The 27,242-nt window shown below is 55.7% G+C and overlaps 2 protein-coding genes across 3 annotated transcripts; one reads left to right on the forward strand and one right to left on the reverse strand.

Moving 5' to 3' along the window:
- Positions 1-52: 52 nt before the first annotated feature.
- LOC117652927 (nuclear pore complex protein Nup107) lies at positions 53-4,997 on the forward strand. The gene is given in 17 exon segments (XM_034398121.1): positions 53-206; positions 590-796; positions 866-1,060; positions 1,161-1,315; positions 1,407-1,625; positions 1,706-1,757; positions 1,760-1,944; positions 2,038-2,246; positions 2,333-2,578; positions 2,664-2,916; positions 2,998-3,194; positions 3,285-3,471; positions 3,546-3,683; positions 3,774-3,950; positions 4,068-4,235; positions 4,327-4,428; positions 4,527-4,997. Coding segments are annotated over 16 exon segments (2,757 nt in total). The 5' UTR covers positions 53-206; positions 590-630; the 3' UTR covers positions 4,635-4,997.
- On the reverse strand, positions 4,998-25,294 carry LOC117652928 (sodium-coupled monocarboxylate transporter 1). Of its 2 annotated transcripts, none has more exons than XM_034398122.1 (11): positions 24,834-25,294; positions 8,789-9,060; positions 8,544-8,677; positions 8,251-8,439; positions 8,017-8,171; positions 7,803-7,943; positions 7,466-7,684; positions 7,267-7,385; positions 6,777-7,182; positions 6,588-6,688; positions 4,998-6,499 (listed from the first exon to the last, which is right to left on the reverse strand). In XM_034398122.1, the coding sequence occupies exons 2-11, from the start codon at positions 8,994-8,996 to the stop codon at positions 6,276-6,278; spliced, it is 1,896 nt and encodes a 631-aa protein (XP_034254013.1). In that variant the 5' UTR covers positions 8,997-9,060; positions 24,834-25,294; the 3' UTR covers positions 4,998-6,275. The 2 variants fall into 2 exon arrangements, with proteins under 2 accessions (XP_034254013.1, XP_034254016.1); XM_034398125.1 differs by lacking the exon at positions 24,834-25,294 and adding an exon at positions 10,308-10,423.
- Between the last annotated feature and the right edge of the window lie 1,948 nt (positions 25,295-27,242).

A 27,242-nucleotide genomic window follows, 5' to 3' on the forward strand; every position in this document is an offset into this window, starting at 1 on the left:
GTAACTTTCTCATATACTCCAAAATCGAATATGAATATGAATGGAATGGCAAGGAAGAACAACAAAAGCAAAAAGAAAACTTCAACATTATTCAAGCCATTCAACAACCCGCGCTTAGAAAAGCCGCTAAATTGCAATCTATTCTTTAGAATTTACCACATTTGTGTCTACAAAAGCCGAACACACCTGTTAATTTCATTATCAAGGTAGGTAAAATGGAATGGACAAAATTCTCCATTTATTGTTTAATATTTACACTCAGTTGACCGGCCTTGTGGGTGGCTAACCTCTTGAACAAATGGTGTAATCAAGCACAGGACATATCAGTGAAGAATCAGTTATTGTTACTGAAATTTGTAGCGATTTAAATTGATTTAGTCTTTACTCATCAAAGTGTTCATCGTCGTTAATTTCTGTGGTTTTGTGGTTTGCCTTCAAGGCCTCTACACATTGTTTACAATATTAATTAGTATTTTGTCATTTTGACTGAAATTTGAAACTCTTAATTTACTGTGCAAAGTATTCGTCTTTTCTTTCATTAACTTTGAAAGGTGATGGTTGGTATACATTGGTTCTGTATCTGCTGCAGGTTTCTCCCGATGACTGTTGAGCAACAACATTACATGTAAAATGTCATCCATACCTAGCAGAGGCCTTCAAGACCTAGAAAACTCAGTGCGTCTTCTTGATTGTGCTTTGGCCAACTCTAGTGGAAGACCTTCCTTCAGACCAGATTTGCAGCGCTCTGTTAACTTTTCTCGTAGCTCTTTAGGTGCTCTGAATACGAGTGCAAGAGGTATGATACATCTAGTTTGAAAGAATCATTTATGTTTAAATCTCTCTTCTTACTAAATATTTTATTTAGATGAAAGCCTGGATGCAAGTATTATTGGCATGGCCAGTGGGAGACTTAGCGTAACTTCAGCTGTACGTCGTCCTTTGCCTCAAAATCCACAACTTCTACATGATGTCTCCATAACTCTTGCTCCACATGAATTTGAGCTTTTTGGAAACCAGTCTGTGCTCTCCAAAACCCTCTCTCAGGGACATTGGTCCGATAGTAAGTAAACCTTGTCATTATTTCCCCGCCACGGTAGGCCTTCTTGTGTCTCAGTAGCAGCTTAATTAATTCATTTTCTTCTTCTTCTTGTCCTTTTTAGCCTGGGACAGACTACACATCCAATTCCTTGAAAGTTTCCTCACTCATGGTTCAGAGCAACAAGTTTTTGATATTGTTGGAGACTTTATCCAAAATTGCACTGACACACTCGATGTCCTCCAAGAAGAGGCTGCTGCAAAGGGCAAAGACCACAAGGTTACCCTATGTTGTTTTTTTTTCTTAAGTATCTACTTTATATATGGCTCTCCCAAATAACAACATTCTAATATTCTCTTATGTCTTTTAGGATCTTGTGTGGCTGAGGAACGAGCGGAATACCTGGCGGCTTCTTTACTGCCTGTATCAAAACCGTTTGAGTACTCGGCACCGTGCTGCACTTGATTCTCCAGAGAATGGACAGTGCACTGTGATGGATGATGATAGACTTAGCAGCTGCCTTAAACAGCATCCAAGTGAAAAAGATGTTGTAAACCAGCTTTATGAGAATGACCCAGTAGTGAGAGAGGTAAAAACAATAATTATTAAGGATGTAAGTACTTCCAAATATTGTGGTTCTGGTGTTTGTTAAGTTAGTTTTTATTTCAGTGCCAACTTGTCATTGATTGGTTGGAGAAATGTGCAGCTGATAACAAAATGGAATTAGGGGACCTGAGATTGGTCATTTCACTGACAAAATTGTTGCTTGGGAAAATACCCTCCTGCAACTCAAAATGAATAAGGAGAGAGATACAAGTATTGCTTATGGTGCCAGCAAAAGCATTGTTTCTCGCCTTGACCCAGATGCTCCTGTCAGAGAGAACCGATCACTGCATGATCTAGATTGGGTAAGCTTAAGGTGATTCCAAGAATCAACAGTTTTCTATTGATAAGTCTCAGTCTCTTGCTCTTGATACTTAATTTACCCTCCTGTTTTGTAGGAAGATGAGGCTCGACTTATGCAACAAATATTTGCGGAAATACGATGTGGTCGTTTGGATGCTGCTCAACTGCTGTGTTGTCATTGTGGCCAACCATGGAGGGCGGCAGAACTTGAGGGCTGGAGGCTCCTCCATGACCCCAACTATGAATCTGCGCCTACTGCTGGTACTCAGCTTGCCAAAATGCCCATTGAAGGAAATCCTAATAGGTAATAATTCCATTAGTTGTCAAGCCTGCTTGTCGTTCGTATATTTTTGTCATGTGCTGTTTTTAAGTGACTCTTTGTGTTTTCAGAGATATATGGAAGGTCTGTGCTTGGCGGATGTCAGAAGATTACAAAATGCCGGTGTACACCAGGGCAACCCAAGCAGCACTTTGTGGTAATCTAGATGCCCTTCTGCCGGTGTGTCAGAAGTGGCAGGATGTATTGTGGGCTTACCTCAGAGTTCTTGTTGATATCAGAGTCGAGACAGAAATTCGTTCTCAATTAGGTTTTTATCAAGAATACACTGAAATGCCTGAAAAGTACTGGCAAAAAGAGTAAGTTATTATTCATTACTTGTTGGTCTGAAACCTTAAATAATGATTTGTTTTGGTGTAATATTCTTTTTGCTTGTTCATTCAGGCTAACACTAGAAGAAATCTTTGAGCAATTAGGAAAACATGCAAATTGTAGAGAAGATGCTAGCAAACCAGACCATCGAGTTCAAGAATTACTGATTCTTGAGAAAATAGGACCTTTGTTAAATAGAATGGAAGAATGGTCTTTAGATTGTGGTCCTCAGATGCTGCGATTCTTTGCACACTTGGTTCTAGTTCTCAGATTATTAGGACATAGTGATCTTGCTGGTGACAATGTCATTCAGGCATATGTTAAGGTCTGTTTCTTTTTCTTTTGTTGATTTTACAGTAGCTTGTCAAAATTTCATGTTTTTATGTGTTTTGTTCTCTGTTTGCAGTATTTGATCAGTATGCGTGATCCAAGACTTGTTGCCCACTATGTTGCACAGCTGCCTCAAGAAGAACAGATTAATAACTATGCGTCCTTCCTAGCAACCGTTGTTGACTCTGAGGAGAGGCAGGCTTGCCTAGCAGAGGCAGAAGAGGCAGGTCTGGACATTGAAACTATCACCACTACTGTTGTAGAAATGATAAGGTACTTACATTTTTGCTAATCAAAGTTATTTTTATCTTTTTCCAATCCATTAATCCATAGGTTTTATTTTGCCATACCATTTTTTTACAGAAAGCAAGAAAGCAAGTGTCAAATAACTAGTGAAACTACAGCTAGTGACTTAAAAAAGATATCTTCTTTGGATTGGCTTGTTTTCTACCCTGCTCAAAGATCAGAAGCTTTGTGGCAGGCTAACGCACTCATACGCTCATTCCTTGCAACAGGCAAGATAGAAGCTGCCACTAAGGCATTTACAAAGGTACCAAACATATATTTTGTTGTGATTTTTTTTTTCTTACAACAAGGTTATTGAACTTGTATTGTTCCTTCCAGATTCCATCAGACTCAATTAGTCAAATCATGGCAGAATTTCAGGTCAGACCTGATGATGGAGAAATGAACTTCCATCAAAGTCTTCCTCGTAGGGTTGCTTCATCAGTTAGGGAATACTTTTGCTACAAAGCCTACCTGGTACAGTACCTTTTCATTTGTTTTCCCATCCTATTCAAAACTCTAAAGGGTATAGCTCAAAAATTTATTTACCTTAAATGTTTGTGGCAGGATGCCAAGGAAGGATTCTCGGATTGGCACCAACACTTCCATAATGCAAAACCAAGCAAACCTGCAGATCCTGGAGAAAATGCATCCTTCCAAGACAGAGTGGCTTATGATCACCGTTTAGCAGTTTTCCAACGTGAGCTAGACCGCTGGAAAAAAACAATGCAGAGCCAAACTAAGGTAACTTATTGTGAAAGATTTATTTTTTTTAACTATTTTAAGTGTGCAACACCAAAGAAACTATTCTGTATTTTCCCTTTTGACTGAGTGTATGTTTTCTCTTTTACTTGTTTTCAGACGGTTCGTTCCCTACTGTACAATGTGCTCCTCTTCCCAGCTGGAGGTTGGCTTGTAGATTCTTTTTCAAGCTGTCCAGATCAAACAGAACTTATGTCACAAGAAGATGACACAGATAAGCAGCGTGAAAAGGAGCTTGAGTACCTACGTGCACAGTGTATCCCAGAGGTGAATTTTTGGAGATTTATAAATTGCATTAAGAATCATTGTTCTCTGTAAAATTTGAAGCTTAATAATTATTTTTTTGTGTCCCCATCAGATTGTGCTCCTTTTACATAGTGTCTTGTATAAAATGGAAGATTACAATGAATGTGTTCAGCTGGCTGACCTTATTGTCTCAGAACAGTACCAGCTCTATAAGGTTTGTTTCCACATTTTCAAGATATGTGGCACTTTTTGTTGAATGATTTGAATAGTTTTCAATTATGATTTCTCATTTATTTTGTGTCTCTTTTAAAGGTTTATTCACAAGATCAACTAGGTGGATTCATGCTAAAAATAGCTGATGCCTCTCTGGCTTTACTTGAACAGAAGAAGGATCCCTGGGGTTTGCCATTGGCATCATGAGGACCTGGTGTGTAAATATTGCTACCTGATTTTAATTGTTAAGAAGTTTTTTGTTTAAGATGTAGGAGTTATATTTAATTTGACCTGTATATTTCAAATGAACTGGAACAATTTTATGGAAATCATTGCTTAAGTCCAAGAGAATGACATTCTTTTTATCTCTCCAATCTCAATAAATTATGAAAGAAAAAGCTTAATAAGATGATGGTGTGAATAACCATTCTGTCACATAGGTAATTCCCTCCTTATTTCTTTAGTTAATTCATTGTAGATGTCTTTGTCAGGTAACTTCCTGCTGGTTAAAGTAATTCAACCAAAAGTGTGTACTGCTACTTAAAGAAATAAAACTAATTAATAATGCAATTTCGTATAAAATATCACTTTTATTTCTTTACATAATAAGAAATTAAGTTGGTACAATCTAGGTCATTCAGCATTTATCAATCAATATCCAAAGTACTACGCCGATTTGAATAAAAGCCTTGTAAAATATAGTAACATTCAATCATCAGTTTCACTGAAACTAATCTTTCCCAGATGATCAAATCATCTCAGATCTATTTCAGGCTCTTTGCCTAATAATATCAATATTCATCAGGAAAAACTGTTGGGGCTAGTTTTGCCATGGCACTAACTGACAAAAATTGTCCCACATTTCTTAACAAATATTTTCAATGAATGTAGCCTCCATTTTGAGTTACAAGATAGTCCCCCCCTACAAACAACTATATTTGAAAACCCAATCAAATAGTTTCTTTTTCTAATGGACCTTACACTCAGAGGCTTGCTCCTGCATTTAAAGAAAAGGGGGGATTTTATCATTACATAGTCTTTGATAACACCGCGATTCCACTTTCAGTCCAGGAGTAAGTAAGGGCCATATTTATCATAATGGAGGAATACAAGTCTCTCAGTGGATAAAATCATTGGACAACAGGTTTAAATACAAAACGTGCAAGTTGTGGTATCACATTAAAAATAATAAATTGAGTAGTAACACTAAAACAATGAGCGAAATTAGCCACAGATGGTCTTTTATGTTCAACTGCCTATGCAAGAAAACTTTGGTATTAAGTCTATGTGCCCCCAGTTATAAAAGAGGTCTCTAGCTGTGCTGTGGTCTCTCTTATGATCACATGACATGATAAATTACATAGTATGTACATGTTTCAGTACTAAATAATATATTAGAAACCCTTCAAACTCGACATCAAAGCAACACTTCATAAGAACTCTAAGAAGGAATATTAACAGTATCAATCATCAATTAAAAATACATTACTCTAACATTTCATTCTGTGTGTTAAAGATAGCAATTCATATACATAAAATACTTTGGCTGTAGTAATAATCTGCAGCAAGGAATTACAAACAACAATGTTAACACTACTTTCTATAATGCTATATTGTACTAATTCAGTCTGTAGTTTCACCTCTTCACAATAGGAAAAGGCACTTCAGTGACTATTTTCATAAATATTTTAGCACTCTCTTGCTCAAACCTAGGTACACATTTTCCAGTGTCATTGTGTGAGCTTGTACAGGACTTGACTCCTTAAGTAATTGTTCTTTATCACTTTCACTTTTGTGTATACAGTTAAATCACTTTAGTTTTTTAGGCACTTTTTCTGCAAACATCAATTAAACTGGGCCATTGTTGGTCTTTTTGTATTTGCCAATGTCAAAGCTGCCTTGAGATATAGTGCTGATCTTTTGTTCACAAGATTTAATATCAGCTGCGCCAGATTCCATGTTAGCCGCATTACTGTTGATGTACCGCCTTGGTGGGCCTGGGAAGTAACTGCTCAATTTCAGAGCCAATGGATGAATAAGTTTCTCATCATATTCGTCCTCTTCAGTTGTGCCTAAAAATAGATTGAGAAAGAAAAAATTTAGCCCCCAATTTTATGCAACTTAATCAAATTACAGCCATGAACCAAGAGAAAGCCTTACCAACAATGTAGCTGACCAACACTCCAACTATGACAGTGATTCCACTTCCCAACAGTGAATAGTACATGTATGTTACAGAGTACAATGACGTTAAAAAGTCCCTGAAAACAAATATTTGATGTAAGAACATGAGTTCGAAGAAGCAAAGAAGAGCCTGAGCTTTAGTATAACTACCAAACTCCTACTTACGTGTTTGGTGCTGTCTCAACTGCAACCTCCTCTAGCTCAGGGAGGAATGTTGAGTTAGCAGCGCTTGCTGCAAGAGTATAATTGTACAGCATGTCAGAAATGGGAGGGCGAATATAAGGGTTGAAAGACGAGTTGTCACAGCCAGCAATATTGAGGTCAAGCAGCTCTGTCTTTTTCTCCACATTCATGTAGCCTCCAAAGGTGATCCACAGGATTATTATGTGGCTCCACAGCATGCCAGCGACAGCTCCTTTCCAGTTGACACTGGGGAACAACATTGCCAAAAGGAACACGCCCAGCAATGGACCACTGGTAGCTGACGTCATGAGTTGGGAGGATTCAATGACACCGGAGAACATGGCCACAACAAACGCAATTCCAACAGTAAGGACACCATATACTGCACCTAAAGACAGATAAAAAAGATATTGTTAGGTCTCTGCTGTTAAGTTACCAAATTTTAAAAAATCTAGAATTTATAAGAACTTACTCATGGTCTTTATGGCAAAAAGCTGCTGTCGGTCATCAAAGTTTTTGAATTGAGGTACTTGGGAAAGGAAATCTTCCCAGGTCACAGTCGCAAGTGAATTCAGATTTGAAACAACAAGGCTGCAAAGTAAAATTTTCAGGCATTAGAAACCAGAAAAAAATTTGTGTCCAATTGTGAAAATATTTAATTATGAACTCACTTCAAAGCACCATTGAAGAGGCAGGCCATAAACATGCCGAGTACACCAGGAATGTAGAGGAAATTGTCCTCCACAAAAAATGGCACAATCTCATCAATTTTAGAGGTATAACCAAGTGTCATAGGATCACAGTCGGCATAGTTTGCGAAAATTGCCATTCCCGCAACCCAGGACAAACTGAACAAGACCAAAATAATGGGAATATTGGCCATCAAGGTCCTGTAAAAAACAATAAGTGAATCAATATTAAGACAAATTTAATGTTAATCCTGGAATTTGTTAAGAAATTATGGTGGGAATGAATAAATTAAATTACTAATTAACATAAATGACTTACTTTGTGACCTTGGACTGAGAATTCATGCTGACATATCGTTGAACAAAATTTTGCTGGCATCCAAAAATTGACAATGACATGAAAAGCTGGCCCCAGAATGCAGACACAGTAGTGACTCGGATTGTGGGATCCATATTGAAACTGCAGATGTTTTCAAATTAGTAATTGCATTGAGGTAAACAAAAGGAGTTGAACTAGTGGTACACTAACTTACTTGAAAAAGTCTAGCCGTCCTCTAGCATTGCTGATTTCAACTACTGGGCCGATACCTCCAGCATTGTATGTGCCTTGAATAATAACAGCAAGACTGATTCCAATCATGAGGAGCCCTTGAATTACATCTGCTGTTATGGCTGCCTTCAGACCTCCCTACAATCACAATAATATTTCAACATACTCTTCACACACAGTGAGCAAAATATGAACTCATTGGACTGTTGTTTCTTACCATGATAGTAAATCCAACTCCAATAGTAGTAATGCTCACGATAGAAGCCCAATAAGGCAATCCGATCACAGTCTTGAGAGCCACGCAAGGGGTGAACACAGTGACACCCAGATTCAGAACTGATCTAATAACATATGTTCCAGATGCGAGGCACCTCACCGCTCTTGATTTGAATCGCATATCCAAGTACTAAACACAGGAAAGAAAAAGTTTAGATTAAAACACACGCTTTAAAAATGTAGCCCCTGGAAATCGGTCGTTGAGTGGAGTGGTTGATTTCATTTCTTTCGTACCTGGTATACGGAAGTGATGCCCAGGTTGTAGTAGACGGGCACGAAGATGAAGATGACGATAGGGAAGGCGCACAGCATGCCATACACCGTCTCCCACATGGCTGCACCTCTATAGTACAATTCCGAGGGATACCCTGCACGACGAGAAAACATAAAATATGAGTTCTAAAAATGCCCCGAAACATAAGAGTGGCTGCGAGGACTGAAGCCCATTCCACGCATTTCAATGTTCTCCTAGTTGTTACCGAGGAAGGAGCGCACCCCCAGGGTGCCGCGGGCGATGGAGAGCATCATGGCGCCCATGCTGACGGTGCCGGTGGCGAACACGTAGTCCGCCTTGGTGGTCTCCTTGGGGCCGCGGAACTTCTGCCAGACGGCCACCAGCGAGCACGCCACGATGGCAATGGCGAACACCGCGTAGTCCACCACCAGGCTCGACGGTTCCATCCCCATGGTGGCGAGCTGGGCGTGTCTTGGTCCTCAGAAGAAGAAGGAGCTCCAAGCGGTGATCAGGATCCTGGAACACGCGGCGGACGCACGTTAGAAGGATCGACACTGGCGGTTTGTCGCGCTCGCGCCAAGTCCGCCTCGGCTTCATCCGACCCGGAATCAGCAGACTCAATTCCGAGAGTCGTTTTCGTCGTTCTGTCTGCCTCGCACTCTTCTGGCGCCCCGGTTAGGTGCGAGAGTGACAGAGCGGCGAAAACGACTCTCGGAATCAGTCTGCAGGAGGAGCACAACAACAACGCCATTACGTCGGGCAGCTCGTCAGTCAATCAGCGTTTGGGAGGACGCGTGATGACTGCTGTCCTCCGGTTCCACGGAATTCCCCATTGGTCATTCCCTAGCCGGGCCAGCCCTCCGCTTTCCGGTCGGCGGGCCCTGCAGTGCAGTGCAGACGGATTCAGAGAATCGTTTTCGTCGCTCTGCGTCTCTCGCACTCATGTGGTCTCCCCTACTGGAGCGAGAGATTGAGAGGGCGACGAAAACGACCCTCGGAATCAGTCTGCCGCGCGCTCTGTGCTTCCGGAGCGGTCGCCTCCTTCATTGCCTTCATCCACCCCACTGCACCCTCGAAAGCCTGAGGGCTGCAGGCCGGAGGCCGGAGGGGGGTGGGGGTGGGTGAGGGTTAACGTGAACGACGCGCGCCCGGCCCGCTGCGGTTCGAATGTCGCGCCGACGAGTGTGCCGGACCGGTTCAACGGGCGGTTTCGTGTTTCTTCGTCGAATAACGACACTGCCCTACATAATGTCCGCATCCGTGGACAAGTCCTCGGCTCGCACGTACGGCGCACGCCCCGGCCCAGGAATGCCCCGTCGACACGCCGGACACTCGCATTCGCTCCCCCTCCGTCGTCGCCAGGCGTCGCCGGGTCGGAGAGAGGATCTGTCGGGTTCACGACTACCGAAGAGAGACAGCCGCTTGCTCGGCCTGTTCAACCCTCTGTTGTTTCCGGTGCGACGAACAACGACTCGACATCCCGCCAACAAAACACGAGGTCTAAGCGCGGCCGCAGCCATGGGATGGGCATGGGATGGGCATGGGATGGGCATGGGATGGGCATGGGATGGGCATGGGATGGGCATGGGATGGGCATGGGATGGGCATGGGATGGGCATGGGCTGGGTATGGGTGCGTAAGGGTATGGGTTAGGGTATGGGTAAGGGTAAGGGTATGGGTGAGGGTATGGGACGCCCCAGCGCTGACAACTCCCCCGGGTGGGCGGCAGGCACTACGCCGTCTCCTCGACAGTCTCGACTTACCGCGCGGCCAGGCCGGGCGAGGCGGCTGGGTGCGGTGAGGGCGAGTGGCGGCGCGAAGGCGGCGGCGGGAAGGCGGGCGGAGCGTGAAGCGAGGCGTCGTGGGGCACGTCGGGCCAGTAGCGCAGCGACACCTTGGCGGAGACTGTCCGAATACCTCCGCCACTCGCGGCTCACTTGTTTTATCCCGCCGCCGGGGCCCAGCCGGGCCTTATCATGCCGCCTTCGGCCCCTTCCCCCTTCCCCCCTCCGATTCCTTACCGCCTTGGCAATCGGCCGCCGCCTCGAGCCGCCGCCCCCAGCAGGCAGATTCCGAACACTGCTTTCGTCGCTCTGCCTCTCTCACGCGCACGGCCGCGTGGGGCGTCCACGAGGGTGCGACGGAGACAGGGCGACCGAGCCCTGCTCGGAATCAGCGTGCAGCGCGAAGCAGCGCAGATCACATTCGTAACGAGCCGGGCTGAGATTGGGGACCGCCGGCTCGCCGTCGGCGTCCACGCTCGGACGGCTCGGCCGGACAGCACTCCCTTGCCTCTTCCGAGGAAAGGAAGACGCCGGCGGTCTCGCCTGGCCGCGCTTTTCCCGCGTGTGACTGATGGCCGGCCAGCGAGGAAAGTGGCGGGAAAACCAGAGCATCTTCGGGCGGCGCGGCGCGGTGCGCGCGGTGCGGTCACGCGCCTCGATTCGAACGAGCGCGCTCCGCTGTCGCTCTGCGTCCGCGACTGCAACGTATCGATCAGGCGGCTTTGGGGCACAGGCGTCTTGGCTCTAGGCGGCCGCGGCGTGGGGCAGGTCGAGGCGGCCGCCAGGCGGTCGCGCGGCGAGTAACCTCACTTTCCACCCAGATCCCCAGCGCCCTCGGGCGCGAGGAATCCCCGCCGTGGAGGGTGGGCGTGTGCGTGGTGTGGCGGCTGTTCCACGCCTTGACCCCCGTCACTGCTATGGGCGGGCTGACAACAACCAACGCCGTGAAGGAGGCTGTGGAGAAGGGCGCCAAGCAGAGGCCGCCGTCGACGAGGACGACGCAGGACGGGGGCGGTCTCCTAGCGCGTCGACGGCCTCCACGGCCTCGTCAGCATGGCAACCACCACTCACCGGGGCCTCGTCGACGGGCCGGCGGCGGCGGGCGCGGCGGACACACGTCGGTCCAGCGTTGTCCATGCCAGGACGGTGGCGGCCTGGGGCCTGGCGGCGGCAGGCGGCGGCGCGGCGGGCACTCAGACGTCGCTGCCGACGGTGATGATGGTGATGGATGCTTCGGGACCCAGGCGACGGACAGGCGGCGGCGGTGCGGCCATTTGGAACGCAAAGCGAGTGCGGCGCGTACAGCCGAAGCGACAGCGGGCAGCAGGCGGGCCGAGGCGGGCCGAGGCGGGGGCAGACTGAGGCTGCAGCGCTGCAGTGCTGCCACCCCCGCGCCGCGCGCCGAGACACTTCCCTGCCCCAAGGCCACCCCGCCGTCCGCCTGCGTCCGCCGTGGCGACGACCCCACCTTCCCCCGTCATCGCGGACGTGCCATTTCCGTAATCGCGCCGACAACGAACCCCGCTATCGCTTTACGAGATCTCCCGCGTATCTCGCGCTATCGCAATCTCTCGTTCCGTATCTCGCGTCGATTCGCTATCTCCGCCTCCACCGCGGCGGCCGATATTCTCTTTTTAGACACGCCGCGCCGCGGGCCGGGCGGGCCCCACTCATCGCCTGGCCCAAATAGGCCGCGCGCGCCCCGCCTCGCGCCGCGCATATTATTTGCCCAGGTTCCAGGCCTTTCCGGAGCGCCCGGTCATCACAACACGCCCGGCGCAGTCCGGCGGCAGGCGAGGCGGCGGGACAAAACGCCAATTTTCGCGTCCGGCGGCAGTTCCGCATCTGTTCCGCCCTGATAACACCTTTAGCCTGGCCGTCGACGTGGCCGACGTGGTCGACGCCGTGCTCGCCGACTGGGCGACGCCACGTGGATCGTGCCGCAGCAGGGGCTGCCGTCGGCGTGGCGCAGGTCAGCAGCACCCTTGAACTTGGCCGCGCACAACGCCGCCGCCGCGAAGCCCCGCCCCGCCCCGCTGTGTCACGTGGCCGCCGCGTCACGGCCCGTCACGTGTCACGTGCCGTCACGTACCGGCGGGGCAAACGTGACTCGACCCGCGGTGCAGCGGAGTGCTATCGCGCTGGCCTTAGCCGGCGGGAAGATAGCGGGGGAGTGCAGGGCTACAGGGCTGCAGGCAGGGCTGCAGGGCGCCTGCGGAACCGACGAGGCGGCCCGCACAACGCGCGCGCTTGACGGGACGGCCTACCCGGCAGGCGCTAGGCCCAGCCAGTCCAGCAGACCGCCGCCCCGCCGCGCACAGCACGTGCGTGTGGGTTTGTGTGCGTGCTGCACGCGCGTGTCTGTCTGTCTGTCTGTCTGTCTGTCTGTCTGCGTGCATCCATCGGGAATTGTGCCACGGGGTGCTGTTGATGCAGTGGCAGACACGTGCCCCCCTCGTGTGCCCCTTGCCGCCCCTTGCCGCGCCCCGCCCCCCGAGTCGAGGCGTTGGCCCGTTGGCACTGCGCGGCGCCTCGACGCCGAGCGATGCCGAGCGAGCCCAACGGGCCGAACGCCGATTGGCTGCCATTGGCTGTCGGCGGGCGAGCCTCAAGTCCCGGCCAATGGCAGCCACGCGCTGCCCACGTGGCGACGACCAGAGGCCGGAATGAATCACCACACCACTACACTGCCGCCATCGGCCGCAGTCCGCCGGCTGCGTGCTGGCCGTGCTGCGTACGCCATGGCTGCTACACTGCTACATTGGCAGCGGGCGACAACAAACAACAATCGGCAGGGCCATGGCAGTGCATGGCAGGCCCATGCACAGTGGGCCAGAAGACCGGCGGTGGTGGCCAAAGCTCTAGACGCGTTTCGAGCTCCAGAGTCGCTGTGGGACTCGAGCCGAACGTGTGACCCCACCAATGGATTGATCTCCGAACGAGGAATCCGTTGGCGAGGTCACACGTTCGGTTCGAGTCCTGTTTAGCGTCTCTGGAGCTCAAAACGCGTCTAGAGGTTTGGCCGGCTGCGCCGGTTTTCTGGCCCACTGTGCCATGGCAGTGCATGGCAGGCCCATGGCAAGCCCGGCCGGACAGACGAATTGGCGGTCCAAACAAAACACTTCACGCCACTTGATCACGTGGACGCAGTGGGACGCACCCACCCCACCCCCTCCCTCCTGGCAGCCTCCAGAGCTCGCTGTCAGCTCGACTGGCAGTGCTCTGCTCCGACTTCCAAGATTTACGACGCGCTGCCCGAAAACGCGACGACCAGTACAGATTGGATAATGTGCGCGCGTCGCGGCGTCGCGCGTTGAATGTACACCGTCCGAGGGGCAGTCCCGTCAGTCCGTCTTGTGGGAAGGGGGCTCTGATTCGGATCGCCTCATCAGTGGGCGACGATGCCGTCGTCATGCGGGTACCCGGCTCGGCGCGCTCGGCGCGCTCGCGCACTGTACTCACTCGGTTCGGGCAACCGGATAGGAGCAGCTACACTTGTGAGTCATGAAGCCGCTCCAAGCAGCGGCGTGCGCCTTGCCGCCTTGCGTCCGCGGCGTGCCTCGATGCGAATTGATCGACATTGGCGCGCCGGCACGCCCGCAGGGAGTCACGAGTCTAGGGCACGCGGTTCGCGTCCCTGGGGCCGCACAGTGGATTTGCCAGAAGACCGGCGGTCAAAATCCCGGACGCGTTCTGAGCTCCAGAGTCGCTAAATGGGACTCGAACCGAACGAGTGACCCCACCGATGGATTCCTCGCCGAACGAGGAATCCTTCGGTGGGGTCACCACGCTCCGCTTCGAGTCCTTTTAGCGACTCTGGAGCTCAAAACGCGTCTAGGGTTTCGGCCGTTTTGGCCGCCTCTCTTCTGTCCCTGTGGGCCGGGCCCTGTTCGACCGGCGGCCGGGTTTACAAGTTCCGTGGGATTGGAGGTGGAAACGAGTGGAGGGGAACCTCAGTTCGGCGGTTCGCTGCCGCCCGCGTGGCGCCCGCGTGTTGCAGTGCAGGTCCCTTCCGCCGCTCGGTGGCAGTGGCGGCGCTGTTTGCCCGTTTGCCCCCGCCTGTCGCTCGCCTGCGTTTTCGTCGCTATCCCCATCTCTCTCGCACCTATACGGTACGCCGCACGAGTGCGAGAGAGACAGAACGACGAAAACGACTCTCGGAATCAGGCTGCTGTTCCGTGCCGCGGCGGCGTCAGCACACCTCACGACACTACGAAGGCGTTTCTTACGCTCGGCACGCCGCGTCGCTGCGTCGTCGACCGGGCTCATTTCAAACGCGGCTCAACAACAAGAGAAGTCGGAAACGACACATGCTACGTATGACAAACGTGTGCTGCGGACGCGCTCCTGGCTTACCCACATCGCATACGTCTCACAGAATTGTTCGGACTAGTACACTGCTGGTTTCTGTTTCATCGGACGCATCTCGGTGGCGTCCGCAGAGATTCTGAAGGGGGGTTCAAACCACGCGTTTTGCCTACTTTCAGGTCAGGTGGAATGTATCGCGATTTGCCTACCTTCCAGGCGACTGTCTTCTGCTGCCCAAAGCGGGTTCATGACCCCACCTCCACCCCTTGCGCACGCCACGGGCTGCTGTTTATAGTTCACTCCTCTCCGACGACGCACCGAAGGCGGGTGGACGAGTTCGGGGGGCTTTCACCGCCAAGGACGACCGCCTCCCTCCTCGAAAGCGCTGTGTAATACCCGTGTTTGCGTGTGTGTACACGAGTTTTTCTACGCCGCATGGGTGACGCCGTCGTCGTACACAGGCTTGGCGGAATCGTGATCGCTTCGAGAGACTCGAGATCTCGTGTCGGCGCACGTGCAGCGAGTGCAGCCGGGCCTAGGTCAGCAATCACGGAGAGGGAAGCCACACCGGTGCAAGGCAGGGCGGGGCGGGGCGGGGCGGGGCAGGCGCCTTGAAGAGCCAGCATCACTTCGGCCAGGTGCCACTCAGGCCTCGGGGCACCGGGCGGGGCGTGGATTTGGTCGGAGCGCCACGCTCGGCCGTGCCGGCGCCGAGTCATCTGTTGTTGGGGTGCAAGTCCAGTGCCCCCGCCGCGGCCCGCCGGCTGCCGAGGCTCAGGGTTCAAGTACCAGTGGGTGCGGTGACGAGTGAATCAGGGCCGAGGCGGTCTGAAGGGCCTCGACGGCCTCGAGGGGGCGGGGACACTAATAGTCCCTGATTGGCGCGCGGCTCGGCCGAGTATCTCACTCGGCTCCGAAAATAGCGGGCGAACGGACTTCCCGCGAGTGGGGGCACTTAGCCGGCATTACTTTTTGATAAAGGCGGGAGCTTAGTTCCGCCGAGCGTCAGCGCCGCCATTTCCAGGTGACGCCGCGAGGCGCCGTCGCGACGTCGCGCCCAGCGTGTGAAGCCGGGGTGTAATTTGGGCGGACACGGACGCCCGGGCCGCGTCCGGAGTCACCCTCCCTTCCCTCCCCGGGGTCGGCATGTGCGCGAGAGGAGCCAGAGGTAGGCACAGGGCTTATGTTTAAACAGTCAGTCATGTCCTCGGGGAACTGCCGCGGGGCCTAAGGCGTACGTGTTCAAGGCAAAGGCATGCCCCTTTATCAGAGACAACATTGCCATGAGGAGCCCACGTGGCCGACAGGGCCTACGGTCGGGCATGCTCCGCTCGGTGCTAGGCCTGGCTGCCTGCCGCGGGCCGCCCACCAACACATCACGCCGCCGTTTAAATCCCTGCTCGAGTCCGGAGAGTCCTCGATGCTCGCCTAATGACACACTTATTTCCGCGCGTCTTCCCTACTCGTCCTTTCCGCTCTTGTCATTAGTCCCTAGATGATGGAAGGTGGGCACTTGAGCTGGCTTATGCCTGCCGACTGCCCACCGACTGCCCACTGACTGCCCACTGACTGCCGAGGCGCGACAATTCATTGGACGACGGCCCTCGGCAGCGCTGACAGCACTCAGAAAGCGGGGCAGTGGCGGTTGGTTAACTGGGCCGTGCCTGGAGGCTCCGCGGTATCTTCTCCAGATTGCGGCTCGTCGTGTGCGTCCGCGGTGCGTCCCCCGCGGCGAGGTTGAGGTCGGCGGCGCGAGTGTCTTGCCTGCCCTGACGCTACGCTTCGCTATCGATGGCTCCACCGCAAACTGCCTTGTGCCTCCGCATGGATCGCCATGGCTCGCCGCTCTTGTGCTGAAAGTCCTGCGTACTCCCGGTTTGTTTTTGGCCGTGCACGCCGGCATGACGTGCGGCCGGATGACCGCAAATTGCGTCGCCGTTCCGCTTTGCTCGCTTTGCTGTGCTCGCTGCGAGCGCACCAATGATTAATCCCGAACCGCCTTCTTTCCCATTGGCCGCCGAAGCACCCTGCCTTCATTTGCTCGTTAGGTAAAGGTAAAGGTATGGTTAGGTTTGGTTAGGTTAGGTTAGGTTAGGTAAGGTAAGGTAACGGAAGGCAAGGTAAAGTAAAGTAAAGTAAGGTAAGGTAAGGTAAGGTAAAGTAAGGTAAGGTAAGGTAAAGTAAGGTAAGGTAAAGTAAGGTAAAGTAAGGTAAGGTAAAGTAAGGTAAAGTAAGGTAAGGTAATGTAAGGTAAGGAAAAGTAAGGTAAGGTCAGGCATGACATGGTATAGCATGCATGATGGTAAGGCGATGAAACGTAAGGTAAGTTGAGGTAAGGTAAAGTAAAGGTAAAGTAAGGCATGGCATATTATGGCATATTATGGATGAGGGTAAAGGTAAGGTAACGTAAGATAAGATAAGGTAAGGTAAGGTAAGGTAAGTTGAGGTAAGGTCACGTCTGTTACGGTTTAGGTAAGTTTTAGAGTTAAGTTGGGCACGGCGCACGCGGCCATCCATTTGGAATCGGTCTGCAAATCCGAAGTGGCGGCAGTCTCGAACCAGATTGAAAAGGCGATAGGGAATCGTGGGTCGTACACTACACTGTCCGTCCCTGAAAGCCGACAGATTCCCCTCGGGATGATTATGGGCCGATGGCGGCCTGTTTGAATGGACGAACCTTCTAGATATGCAAACGGGCGGGCCGGGCCGCGCCGGGCCACGCGCCTGCCTGCTGGGGCGGCCTGCTAGCGGGGAGACGATGCATGCTATTAAGACTGATAGCGCCGTTCCTGCTGTCACACACACACACACTCGTACGCACTCCACCAAACCAGGCTTGCATAACCCTCTAGGAGGTAGCCCCTCGTGTCGTATCGACGGCATCTCACTCGCCTTGCCGCGCTTGGCCTGACCTGGCTTGGCCGCGCTGCAGCAGAAGGCTTGGGGACAAAAATAGAAATCGGCCAATCCCCGGTGTCGCCTGGTCGGCGCGCTGGTCGGCGCTGGTCGCTCACCTGCCCTGGAAAACAACAAACACGCCTCGGCGCGCCTCGCCTCGGCGTCTCGATATAGCCACCACGTGGTATAACATGTCGTCAGACGAGTGTCACTTGCCAGAGCGACCGGCAAAACCTGCCGGCATGGCGCGTACAGAGAGGCGTGGCAGGCGAGTGCACTGTCGCCAACCTTATTCCCCCGGCAACGTGCATCGCGCATACGCAAGCGGAGCGATGAAAGCACCAAAGTCTTTTCTTTTTACTCGCCGCGATTTTGTCATCGGTTTCTGTTTATCGGCGACCGGGCGGCGAGGTGGCTGCTCTGCTGATGCTATGCCTGCCGGCCACTGCCGCGGCGGCGCGCTCTAGTCACTTGTTGACACTTTTTCATCCTTCCTCGTAGCCGGCGCGCACCGCCGCACCGCTGCCAACAACAGTTAAATGTAAATACGTGGAACCGGTCCGCGTTGTCGCGGCAAGGACGGTCCGCAAGGACCCAGCGTGCGCGGCGTGCCTACGTGAGGACCGCCACGCCCCTTGCCACTTCCTACCCACCGCGTTGCTCTCCTTTCGAGCCTAAGTTGTTTGCCAATCATTTCTCCGCACTTCTCGGCCGCTTCGTGGCGAGAATTTACGGTGCAGCCACCCCAAGCGCCACCACTTGCATTCAGTACTCTTCTGCGCGCGCGCGCCAAGAAAAACCTCTCGAAAAATCTTTTCTCGACGGTTGATCCAGTGGTGATCCGAAGGCAGTGCATACCCCCCCCCCCCTCCCCCATCATTTTCAGTCCGGATATCCTCTCGTCAGAAAGAGAAATGCCCAACAAGTCTTTGCGCACACCCCTCGTTTTTCTCGTTTTGTTTGGGGGGGGGGGAGGATTTCTTACCCAAACTTTTTAGCAGATGATACCTTTACCTACCTCAAAACATACCAAGAACAATACAAGACACTAATATGTCAGATATTATCTTGTGAGCAGAAAAATTTTCTTGTGTCAAGATTTTTCTCTCCACAAAAAACAAAGGAAATTGGAAATCGAGAGAAATCGAGAGACCTTTTTTTTTCTGGGTGCAATTCCCTTGATTCCACCCACACCAACGACGGTCCCCGTGGCGCGGGGCGGACTTGATTGTCAGAGAAAAGTAAGCTGAAGGTGAGGCGCAAACAGAGCCGAAAATCCGGAACGAGAAGACCGGATCCTGCGCAAACGGCGGCAAAGCGGTCCACTGATAAGGCGAGACACTGGCACAACGAGCCGATGCACTGCCAGGGCCGCCAGGGCCGCCAGGGCCGCCAGGCAAACAGCGCCGGGTTTATTCCGCGGAAAATTCTGGCGATAACGGCGGAGGGTCCTGGGACTGGGTCCTGGGCCGGAGGAATGTCAAACAGACCGCCGCAGAAGGATTACGACCAGGTCGCTCTGTCTCCGTCACACCCCTGGGGACGCGCCACACGGGTGCGAGAGAGAGAGAGAGAGAGAGAGAGGAGAGAGAGAGAGAGAGAGAGAGGGAGACGCAGCGACTCTTTGCGGAATCGGTCGGCTGTTGGGCCGGAGCTCAGCAACACTCGAAAGTGAGGATTGGTGGCAAACAAACAGGCCTGTGCATTAAGCGGTTAAGTCGCTTGCGTGTCTGCCTGCCGGTGTCTTGCGGGCCGAATGCAGCAGCAGACTGAGAGTCGTTTTCGTAGCTCTGTCTCCCTCGCCCCCAGTGCGAGAGAGACGACTCTCGGAATCAGTCTGCAGTGCCCTGGCAGGAGGAGCCCAGTCGGCGCGCAGGCCGCACGCAGGTTGCGGTAAATCACACGTCATAGAGGCTGGGCAAATGAAAGAGCACTGCACGCGCACGCAGTCACAGCGAGCCGCGCGTCGGCGGAGTAAAGCGTCCTGTCCTCGGTTTCCCTGGGAATGAAGCGCCCGCCAAATTGACTCATTGCCAGCACACTGATTCCGAGAGTCGTTCTCGTCGCTCTGTCTCTCTCGCACTCATAGGGCGTTCCTAATCGGTGCGAGAGAGACAGAGCGATGAAACCGGCTCTCGGAATCAGTGTGCCGAGCTCGTGATTGGGGTACTGCGGTTGCCGTGCCGTGCCGTCCCACCCCCGCGGCCCGCCATGAGGCCCGCGGCACGGTGGCGGAGTGGGGAGCACTTTCTTCGGCGCTCAAGGCTAGCGCCTGCCGTTTTTTTCTGTAGATTAGCCCGTGCCTTGCGTCTCTAAAGAGCCACAACTCCCGCCAAATAAAACTTGCGACCGGGCGGCGGCCGGCCGGGCCGAGCCGCCAGTGGAGGGGAGGGACTCTCGGTGCACAACAGTCTTTGTCCGCGCGGCCGGCCCTGCCCGTCCCGGCCGGCGCTGACCTGTCACAGGGGGGCAAGGCCGTTGGCCGCGACTGCCTAATTCATTTCGGAGGAGGCACACCGATCTGCTGCTTCAAACGGATTCGGTTTTGTTCCCGTCCAGAGGACTGACTCCGAGAGTCGTTTGCGTCGCTCCGTCTCTCTGGCGGGAACGTCCCATGAGTGCGTTGCGAGAGGGACAGAGCGACGAAAACGACTCTCGGAATCAGTCTGCTGAGAGTAGCGCGTGCCGGAAGCCCGGTGGGTAGGCCGCCCGGCCAACACAAACAGGAGGTGCACTGCTCTCGTGCCGCTGGCCTGACAGTCTGGAGGAGCGTCATCGTCATCGTTTGGCTTGGCTCGGCGGCGCAGGAAGTGCAGAGCAGTGCAGCGCCAACGAAGACGGACGGTCGGCGCGCGGCGCTTCATTCGGCGCAACAAGTCCTGCAGACTGATTCCGAGAGTCGCTTTCGTCGCTCTGTCTCTCTCGCGCTTTCACGGGACGCCCCATGAGTGCGAGAGAGACAAGAAACGACTCTCGGAATCAGGTCGCTGTTCCGGTCGATTCTGCACGCCAAAGGCTTCGCCTGCTTCGCCACCTACCGAAAGGCGCCCGTGGGAAAGCCAAAAACGGTGCGGCTCTGCTCTCACGCTTCCCGCTCCGAGACGAGATGCTAATGACTCTCTGGCCTTTTGCATTCGGATTCCGATTCGGATCCCGATTCGGACGCGCTGTTTGTAAACAACACTGACCTAACGTCATCGCGGCGACGCGCGGCGACGCACGCACGACCGCTGCGTCGTCCGGGGGGCGAGAGAGAGAGAGAGATGTGGCGCCTCGCGACACGCGGGACGCGCGTGATGCAGCGGGCTGAGAGGGAAGTCCCATCTCTCTCTCTCTCTCCCACACGGGGCGGGGCACTCAATGGTGCTATAGAGAACTCCCCCTCGCGGAATCAGTCTGCAGCCCGACGCCCAGTCGCCTTCCTTTCGTCCAAAACTTGAAAACTTTGAGGTGGACACCGGCGCAGCCCCGCCAGAATACTGGTTACGTCTGTGCGGTGCACTTTTCTCGCAGAAATGAGCCGGTCGAGGCCCGAGGCTGTCCGAGGCTGTCCGAGGCTGTCCGAGGCTGTCCGAGGCTGTCCGAGGCTGTCCGAGGCTGTCCGAGGCTGTCCGAGGCTGTCCGAGGCTGCCCCAGGCTGTCCGAGGCTGTCCGAGGCTGTCCGAGGCTGTCCGAGGCTGTCCGAGGCTGTCCGAGGCTGTCCGAGGCTGTCCGAGGCTGTCCGAGGCTGTCCGAGGCTGTCCGAGGCTTCGAGCTCCGAGGCTGTCCGAGGCTGTCCGAGGCTGTCCGAGGCTGTCCGAGGCTGCCCGGGCTGCCGAGGCTGTCCGAGGCTGTCCGAGGCTGTCCGAGGCTGTCCGAGGCTGTCCGAGGCTGTCCGAGGCTGTCCGAGGCTGTCCGAGGCTGTCCGAGGCTGTCCGAGGCTGTCCGAGGCTGTCCGAGGCTGTCCGAGGCTGTCCGAGGCTGTCCGAGGCTGTCCGAGGCTGTCCGAGGCTGTCCGAGGCTGTCCGAGGCTGTCCGAGGCTGTCCGAGGCTGTCCGAGGCTGTCCGAGGCCCTGCTTCCGAGGCTGTCCGAGGCTGCCCGAGGCTCCCGAGGCTGCCGAGGCTGTCCGAGGCTGCCGAGGCTGCCCGAGGCTGTCCGAGGCTGTCCGAGGCTGTCCGAGGCTGTCCGAGGCTGTCCGAGGCTGTCCGAGCTGTGAGATTGTCCGAGGCTGTCCGAGGCTGTCCGAGGCTGTCCGAGGCTGTCCGAGGCTGTCCGGTGCCGAGGCTGTCCGAGGTTGTCCGAGGCTGTCCGAGGCTGTCCGAGGCTGTCCGAGGCTGTCCGAGGCTGTCCGAGGTTGTCCGAGGCTGTCCAAGGCTGCCCCAGGCAGTAGCCCAGCCGGTGGGATGACACGGTTAGCGTGCGCGGCGTGCGCAAGTGGAGAGGAGGCGGCCTCTCTTTCCAGCGAAACGCGGACCGCGGCAGTGGCAAAGCACTCAGCTCGCCACTCAGTGACTCAGTACATCTCGGGACGGGGAGGCAGATCATTCCCAGAAACGGATGGATGGACGGACACACACGGCACGCCGTGGCACGCCGTGGCACGCCGTGGTACGGACAGGTTAGGGTCAAAGTCTGCAGGAGTTTGCGCTCACGCTCCCTCCGCCTCAGTCGCCTTAACCTATACACTATACACACACCGCTTCCCCAGGCAAATCTGCCAAACAGCGCCGCCCCGCCCCGCCCGCCGCACCCCGCCCCGCCCCGCCCCGCCCCGCCGCACCCCGGGCGCCCCGTGCCGCGGCTTGGTCTTCGCCACGCGACATCCAGAAATATACGGGCAGTGCCTGCGGCTGCGGCGGCGGCCTGCGGGAAGGCTGGCGGGGTGGACAAGAAGACCACTCGGTGGACCGGTGCCAGGCTGCCGGGCACAGTGTGCCAGCGCGGCCGGCCCGAGGAAGGGTTAGGCTAAGGAGGCGGCCGAGCCCTTGGCTGAGTCTCAGCCTCTCCTCCAGCGGCGTAGCTGCAGCCGCAAAGAGCCCGAAACCGGCGCCGCACCGTTCCAACCTCACCACCATGGACTTGGTGCCTTTAGCCACGCGCTGAGTACCCCCTGCAGAATGACTCCGAGAGTCGTCTTGGTCGCTCTGCCTCTCTCGCACTCAGGGAGCGTCCCCTATAGGTGCGAGAGAGGCAGAGTGACGAGGACGACTCTCGGGATCACTCTGCTGGTCCGCACCGCCACCGCCGCCGTGGCGTCCACCATGCGGGAGCCCCAGCCCCTACAAGCAATGCATGGTGTCCTCAATCTTCCGGCCCGGCGGAGCATGTGTCGGGCGGCAGCAGCTGGTCCAAGACGACAACGACAATAAAGGAGGGCAGTGACCTTCACTGGCCGCGATTTCCCTGACCCCTCCCCTCTGGTTGGGGCTACTTGGCTGCACCGCCGGCTGTGTTTGAAAATACCGCGCGCTCCCCCCGCCTGGCCGGCTGGCTGCCCGCCCGCCCGCCTGCCTGCCTGCCTGCCTGAATTTTTGCCTGCTTGTCTCGCCTGTCTACCTGCCGCAAGGGGTGGCTGGTCGGTAAACACCTCCGAGAGCGAGGCGCGGTGCGGCGGCACGGCGGGCGGCACGGCGTGCGCGGAGCCGAGCGGGGTGCCTGCCCAGTGCCCAGTCCGGTTCCTTTTATCACTCCTCGGTGCAGGACGACAAAGTCGACCATAATTTTGGTCGGCCCTGCCCTGCCCTGCCCCGCCCGGCGGCGCCGCGCTGCTGAAGGTCACGAAGGCCGTCAACAACAGCGGAGAGATCCACCCGAGCGACGGTGTGGCGGGGCCTGGCGGGGCGGCTCGAAGCGACGCCAACTTCGGGAAATGTCCCTTGAATGACACGCCGTGTTCACGTGATGGTCAACGGGGAAGCTCCTCCTGGTACCGTGCCGCGCCCTGCCCTGCCCTGGTGTAAACGCATGGACCGGTCCTAACCCACTCGGTTTACGTAAGGAAAACGCATTTTACGCGCACCTAATTTATGCAAAGCACCGCCGCCTTTTGGCTTTTCCGTTGCGCTGTGTCCCGTCCTGTCCTGTCCGGAGGCGTGAGTGCTGTGCGGTGAGTGGCTTCTTTTTAAAGAGAGATTAGGCGTACGCTCCACGAACTCCGCGGTGCGCCGCGGTGCGTTGGCGAGTGAGCGTCGTGACTGACGTCAAGAAGCCGCATGTGACGCGCCTAGGACCGCGCCACGCCACCCGTCAGTCAATCCAGTGACTCACTCAGTCACACGGCCTGCTCCGGGGTCGCGCAGTGGATTTGCCAGAGGACCGGAGGAGGCGGCCGAAACCCTCGACGCGTTTTGAGCTCCAGAGTCGCTAAACAGGACTCGAACCGAGCGTGACCCTACCAATGGATCCCTCGTTCGGACAGCAATCCATTGGTGGGGTCACACGTTCGGCTCGAGTCCCACTTAGCGATTCTGGCTCTCAAAACGCGTCCAGGATTTGGACCGCCGTCACTGGTTTTCTGACCCATTGTGGGTCGGAAGTGGAAGCAGCGAGGACGGAAGGCCACGAGTACGACGGGCACCTAGGGCGCGACGCGCACCGCGGGCCTGCACTGCAGCAAGCCGGTGACGACTAAGCTAAAAATAAGGAGAATGGCACGGAGACAAAGACAGCAGCGACGGCAGCCCCCGCGGACCGCGCGGACCGCGCCGCACGTCCTGGTCCCCAGGGTGCCGCAGGGTGGTGCCGCAGGGTGGTGCCCCAGGACCGAATGCAGGCACAGTGCATTATTTATTTGGTGAAGTTGCAGGAGGCAGCAAGCTGCCGGCCGGCCTGTCAGCCAGCCAGCCAGCCAAGCAGCGAGCCGCCACCCTCGAGCACTTGTTGAGGCTGTGCAGCGATAGCCCGCAAATCGGGCAAACAAATGGCCGCACGCACTGGGCGCAAACAACGCGCGTGTGTGCAAGTGTGTGAGTGAGTGCATGAGAGAGTGCGTGAGTGTGCGTGTCGCGGGATCAGAGCGATAGAGAGAGAGAGTCTGCAGATTTATTGACGAGAGTCCTTTATCAGCGCGATGGCGCTGGGACTTCCCTCGCGTTGCCCAAGGCAGCCCAAGGCAGTCGAAGGGAGAAAGTGTGATAGGCGCGATGTCGGCGTCGACACCGACGACAGCGGGCTGGTTCCGGACGGAGCGCTCGTCGCGCTTGTCTCTCTCGCACTCACGCGGCGCTCCGTTGGGGCGCGAGGGAGACAAGCGCAAAGCCGCCTTCCCTCCGCTTGACGCTTGACGCTTGACGCTTGCGCGGCTCGCGCGCTTGACTCACCTGCAGGCTGTTTGTGGGCCCGTCTGCGCGTCGTCTGCCGACGTATTGCCGCGCGGGGAGGGCGGGCCGGCCGGGCTGGCGGGGGAGCCGATTAGGCGAGATGCTTATTATCTGCTCCTCCTTCTCCTCCTCCTCCTCCTCGTCCTTTTCCGCGTCCGCTGCGCTGCACCAGGACGCCACGCCGGCGAGGAGGTGCTCGCTGCACTGCTTTGGCTGCTCGCCGATGCACCGGGGGGCTTGACGGCGCGCTGCGCACTGGCGGCTGACGGGGACGTGCGGTGCGGCCGATGCACTTGGTGCACTTCACCACGCCGTCGTCGTGGTCATCGTGGTCCAGTGGTGACGGCTGGCCCGGCGCGGGCGGTGGGGCGGTCGGGCTGGCGGGCGTCGATGTCGTCGAGGAGGCAGCAGCCAGGCAGCAGCGCCGCACTGTCGTCGGACTGTCGTCTGCTACACTTGGCTGGGAACTGAATCGCCGCGGTGGCCAACAAACTCTGGCCGGCAGGCAGCAGGCGGGCTGGCCGGCGGGCTGGCGCTGGCGGGCCGGGCCGTGGCCGTGTTGGTCGCCTGCTGGGCCGACGGGACGGGACGACGGGACGGGCGGCGTGACGCGACAGCGCCGCTCTGCGCCGCTCCGGTCGGTGTCCGAGTGTCTGTCGGGCTGCGGCGCGGTTCGGCGCGGCAGGCCGGTCCTCGTTTATCGGCCGGCCGACGTCGTCGTGCACGACCGCGGGGTTCTCGTTCTCGGCGACCCGACGACGGCCAGGTCGGACGCGGGACGCACGGCGCGCGACGTGGAAAAACAAAGCGAGAACGGTGGAGCGCTGGAAGTGACTGGAGGCGCGATGAGTGTCCGCGGGGACGCCCTGCACTGACTCGACGGCGGGCAAATAATGACTGGATTGGGGAGGCCGTGCCGCTTCCGATATATAGCCACACAAGTTGAGGGCGCGCTGCCGCTGCTGTTGCTTGGCTGTTGCTGCCGCCGGCGGAGGGGGAGGGGGAGGTATCGGCCGTGATGGCGACTGCCGACGTCACTCGCCGAGATTTAAGCTGCTTGGCGCCCCACCAGCCCCCCTCCCCCTACCCCTCCGCGGCGCCCTTCGCGGGCCGCGACACCGCCGGACCATGTGCTAGGGCAGGGCGGCAGGGCGGCGGTGGCGCGGGCGGGGGCGCCGCGGACGGAGCGCAGTGCAGGCTGCACTTGGGTGGGGCATTCCCCGTGTTTTCGCAGGCAGGCTGATTAGAGAGGAGTCGTAGTCAGAAAGACACCTGTTGGCCGCTGGCGGCGTCATCGCCACTGCGGTGCACGGCCAGCGCACAGTGGGCCAGAAGACCGGCGGAGGCGGTCAAAGTCCCGGCCGCGTTTTGAGCTCCAGAGTCACTAAACGGGACTCAAACCGAACGTGCGACCCCACCAATGGATTGCCCTCCGAACGAGGCATCCAACGGTGGGGTCACACGCTCGGTTCGAGTCCTCGTTAGCGACTCTAGAGCTCAAAACGCCTCTGGAGTTTCGGCCGCCGGTGCCGGTCTTCTGGCCCACTGTGCAGCGGCCTGGCCAATCAAAGGACCTATAATTGGTTTCCTCGGAAGGCACGAAGGCGGCAAGGCGCGTTGCGACTCGGGAAGGCTCGTTGCTCGTTTGGTTATTTCGGTGGCGCCGCGCTGCCGCGCTTTGTCCGAAGCGGAGGCGAGGCGCGAGGTGCGTCGTGCCCGCGGTGGTGCCCGCGGTGCCCTGGCCGCGGAGCGAGCGGAGCCAGCCGGCCCTCGCGGTGCTGGCGGTGCTGGCCGTGCTCGCGGTGGCCGCCACGCTCCTCCCCGCGCACGCGGAGCACCGAGGAGCACGCGGCCACCACGCGGCCGCCGTATTTAATGCACGCGGGCGAGCCTCTGGCGTGCCTCTGGCGTGCCGCCCGAACGTGCCGTGGCGTGGTCTGCCGTGACGTACCGTGACGCGCGCGGGGAAAATTTCGGTCCCCGCCGCTGGTCTCTCTGGTCTCTGTCTCTTCACGCAGAAACCGTCGCCTCTGCTGCGATCGACACTGTCGCGGCAGCGACCCTTCCGTTTGACTGTCCCCGGTACACTTTCATTACACTCGCTGTTTCAGTTTGGTTACTCGACTTTTAAGGTTTTTGAATCATCCAAGGTAAAGGTGTGATGAAAAAGCTTCGTGCTCAAGTCGATTGTTTGGAGCGCCTGCGCGGTAGGAAAGCGCGAGGCAAGCGCGTGCGGCGGGCTGGCCCACCCTGCGCCTTGGAGCGCCTGCGCGGTAGGCAAGCGCGAGGCAAGCGCGTGCGGCGGGATGGCCTACCCGCAACCCTGGCAGGCGCTCCGTGCCGCCGAACTTCGGATGCACAGCAATGCACGGTGGAGTGGCCGGTGTCGTAGGGCTTTATCGTAGTCGG

This window comes from Thrips palmi, unplaced genomic scaffold (genome assembly GCF_012932325.1).
Source record: "Thrips palmi isolate BJ-2018 unplaced genomic scaffold, TpBJ-2018v1 HiC_scaffold_8, whole genome shotgun sequence".
NCBI lineage: Eukaryota > Metazoa > Arthropoda > Insecta > Thysanoptera > Thripidae > Thrips > Thrips palmi.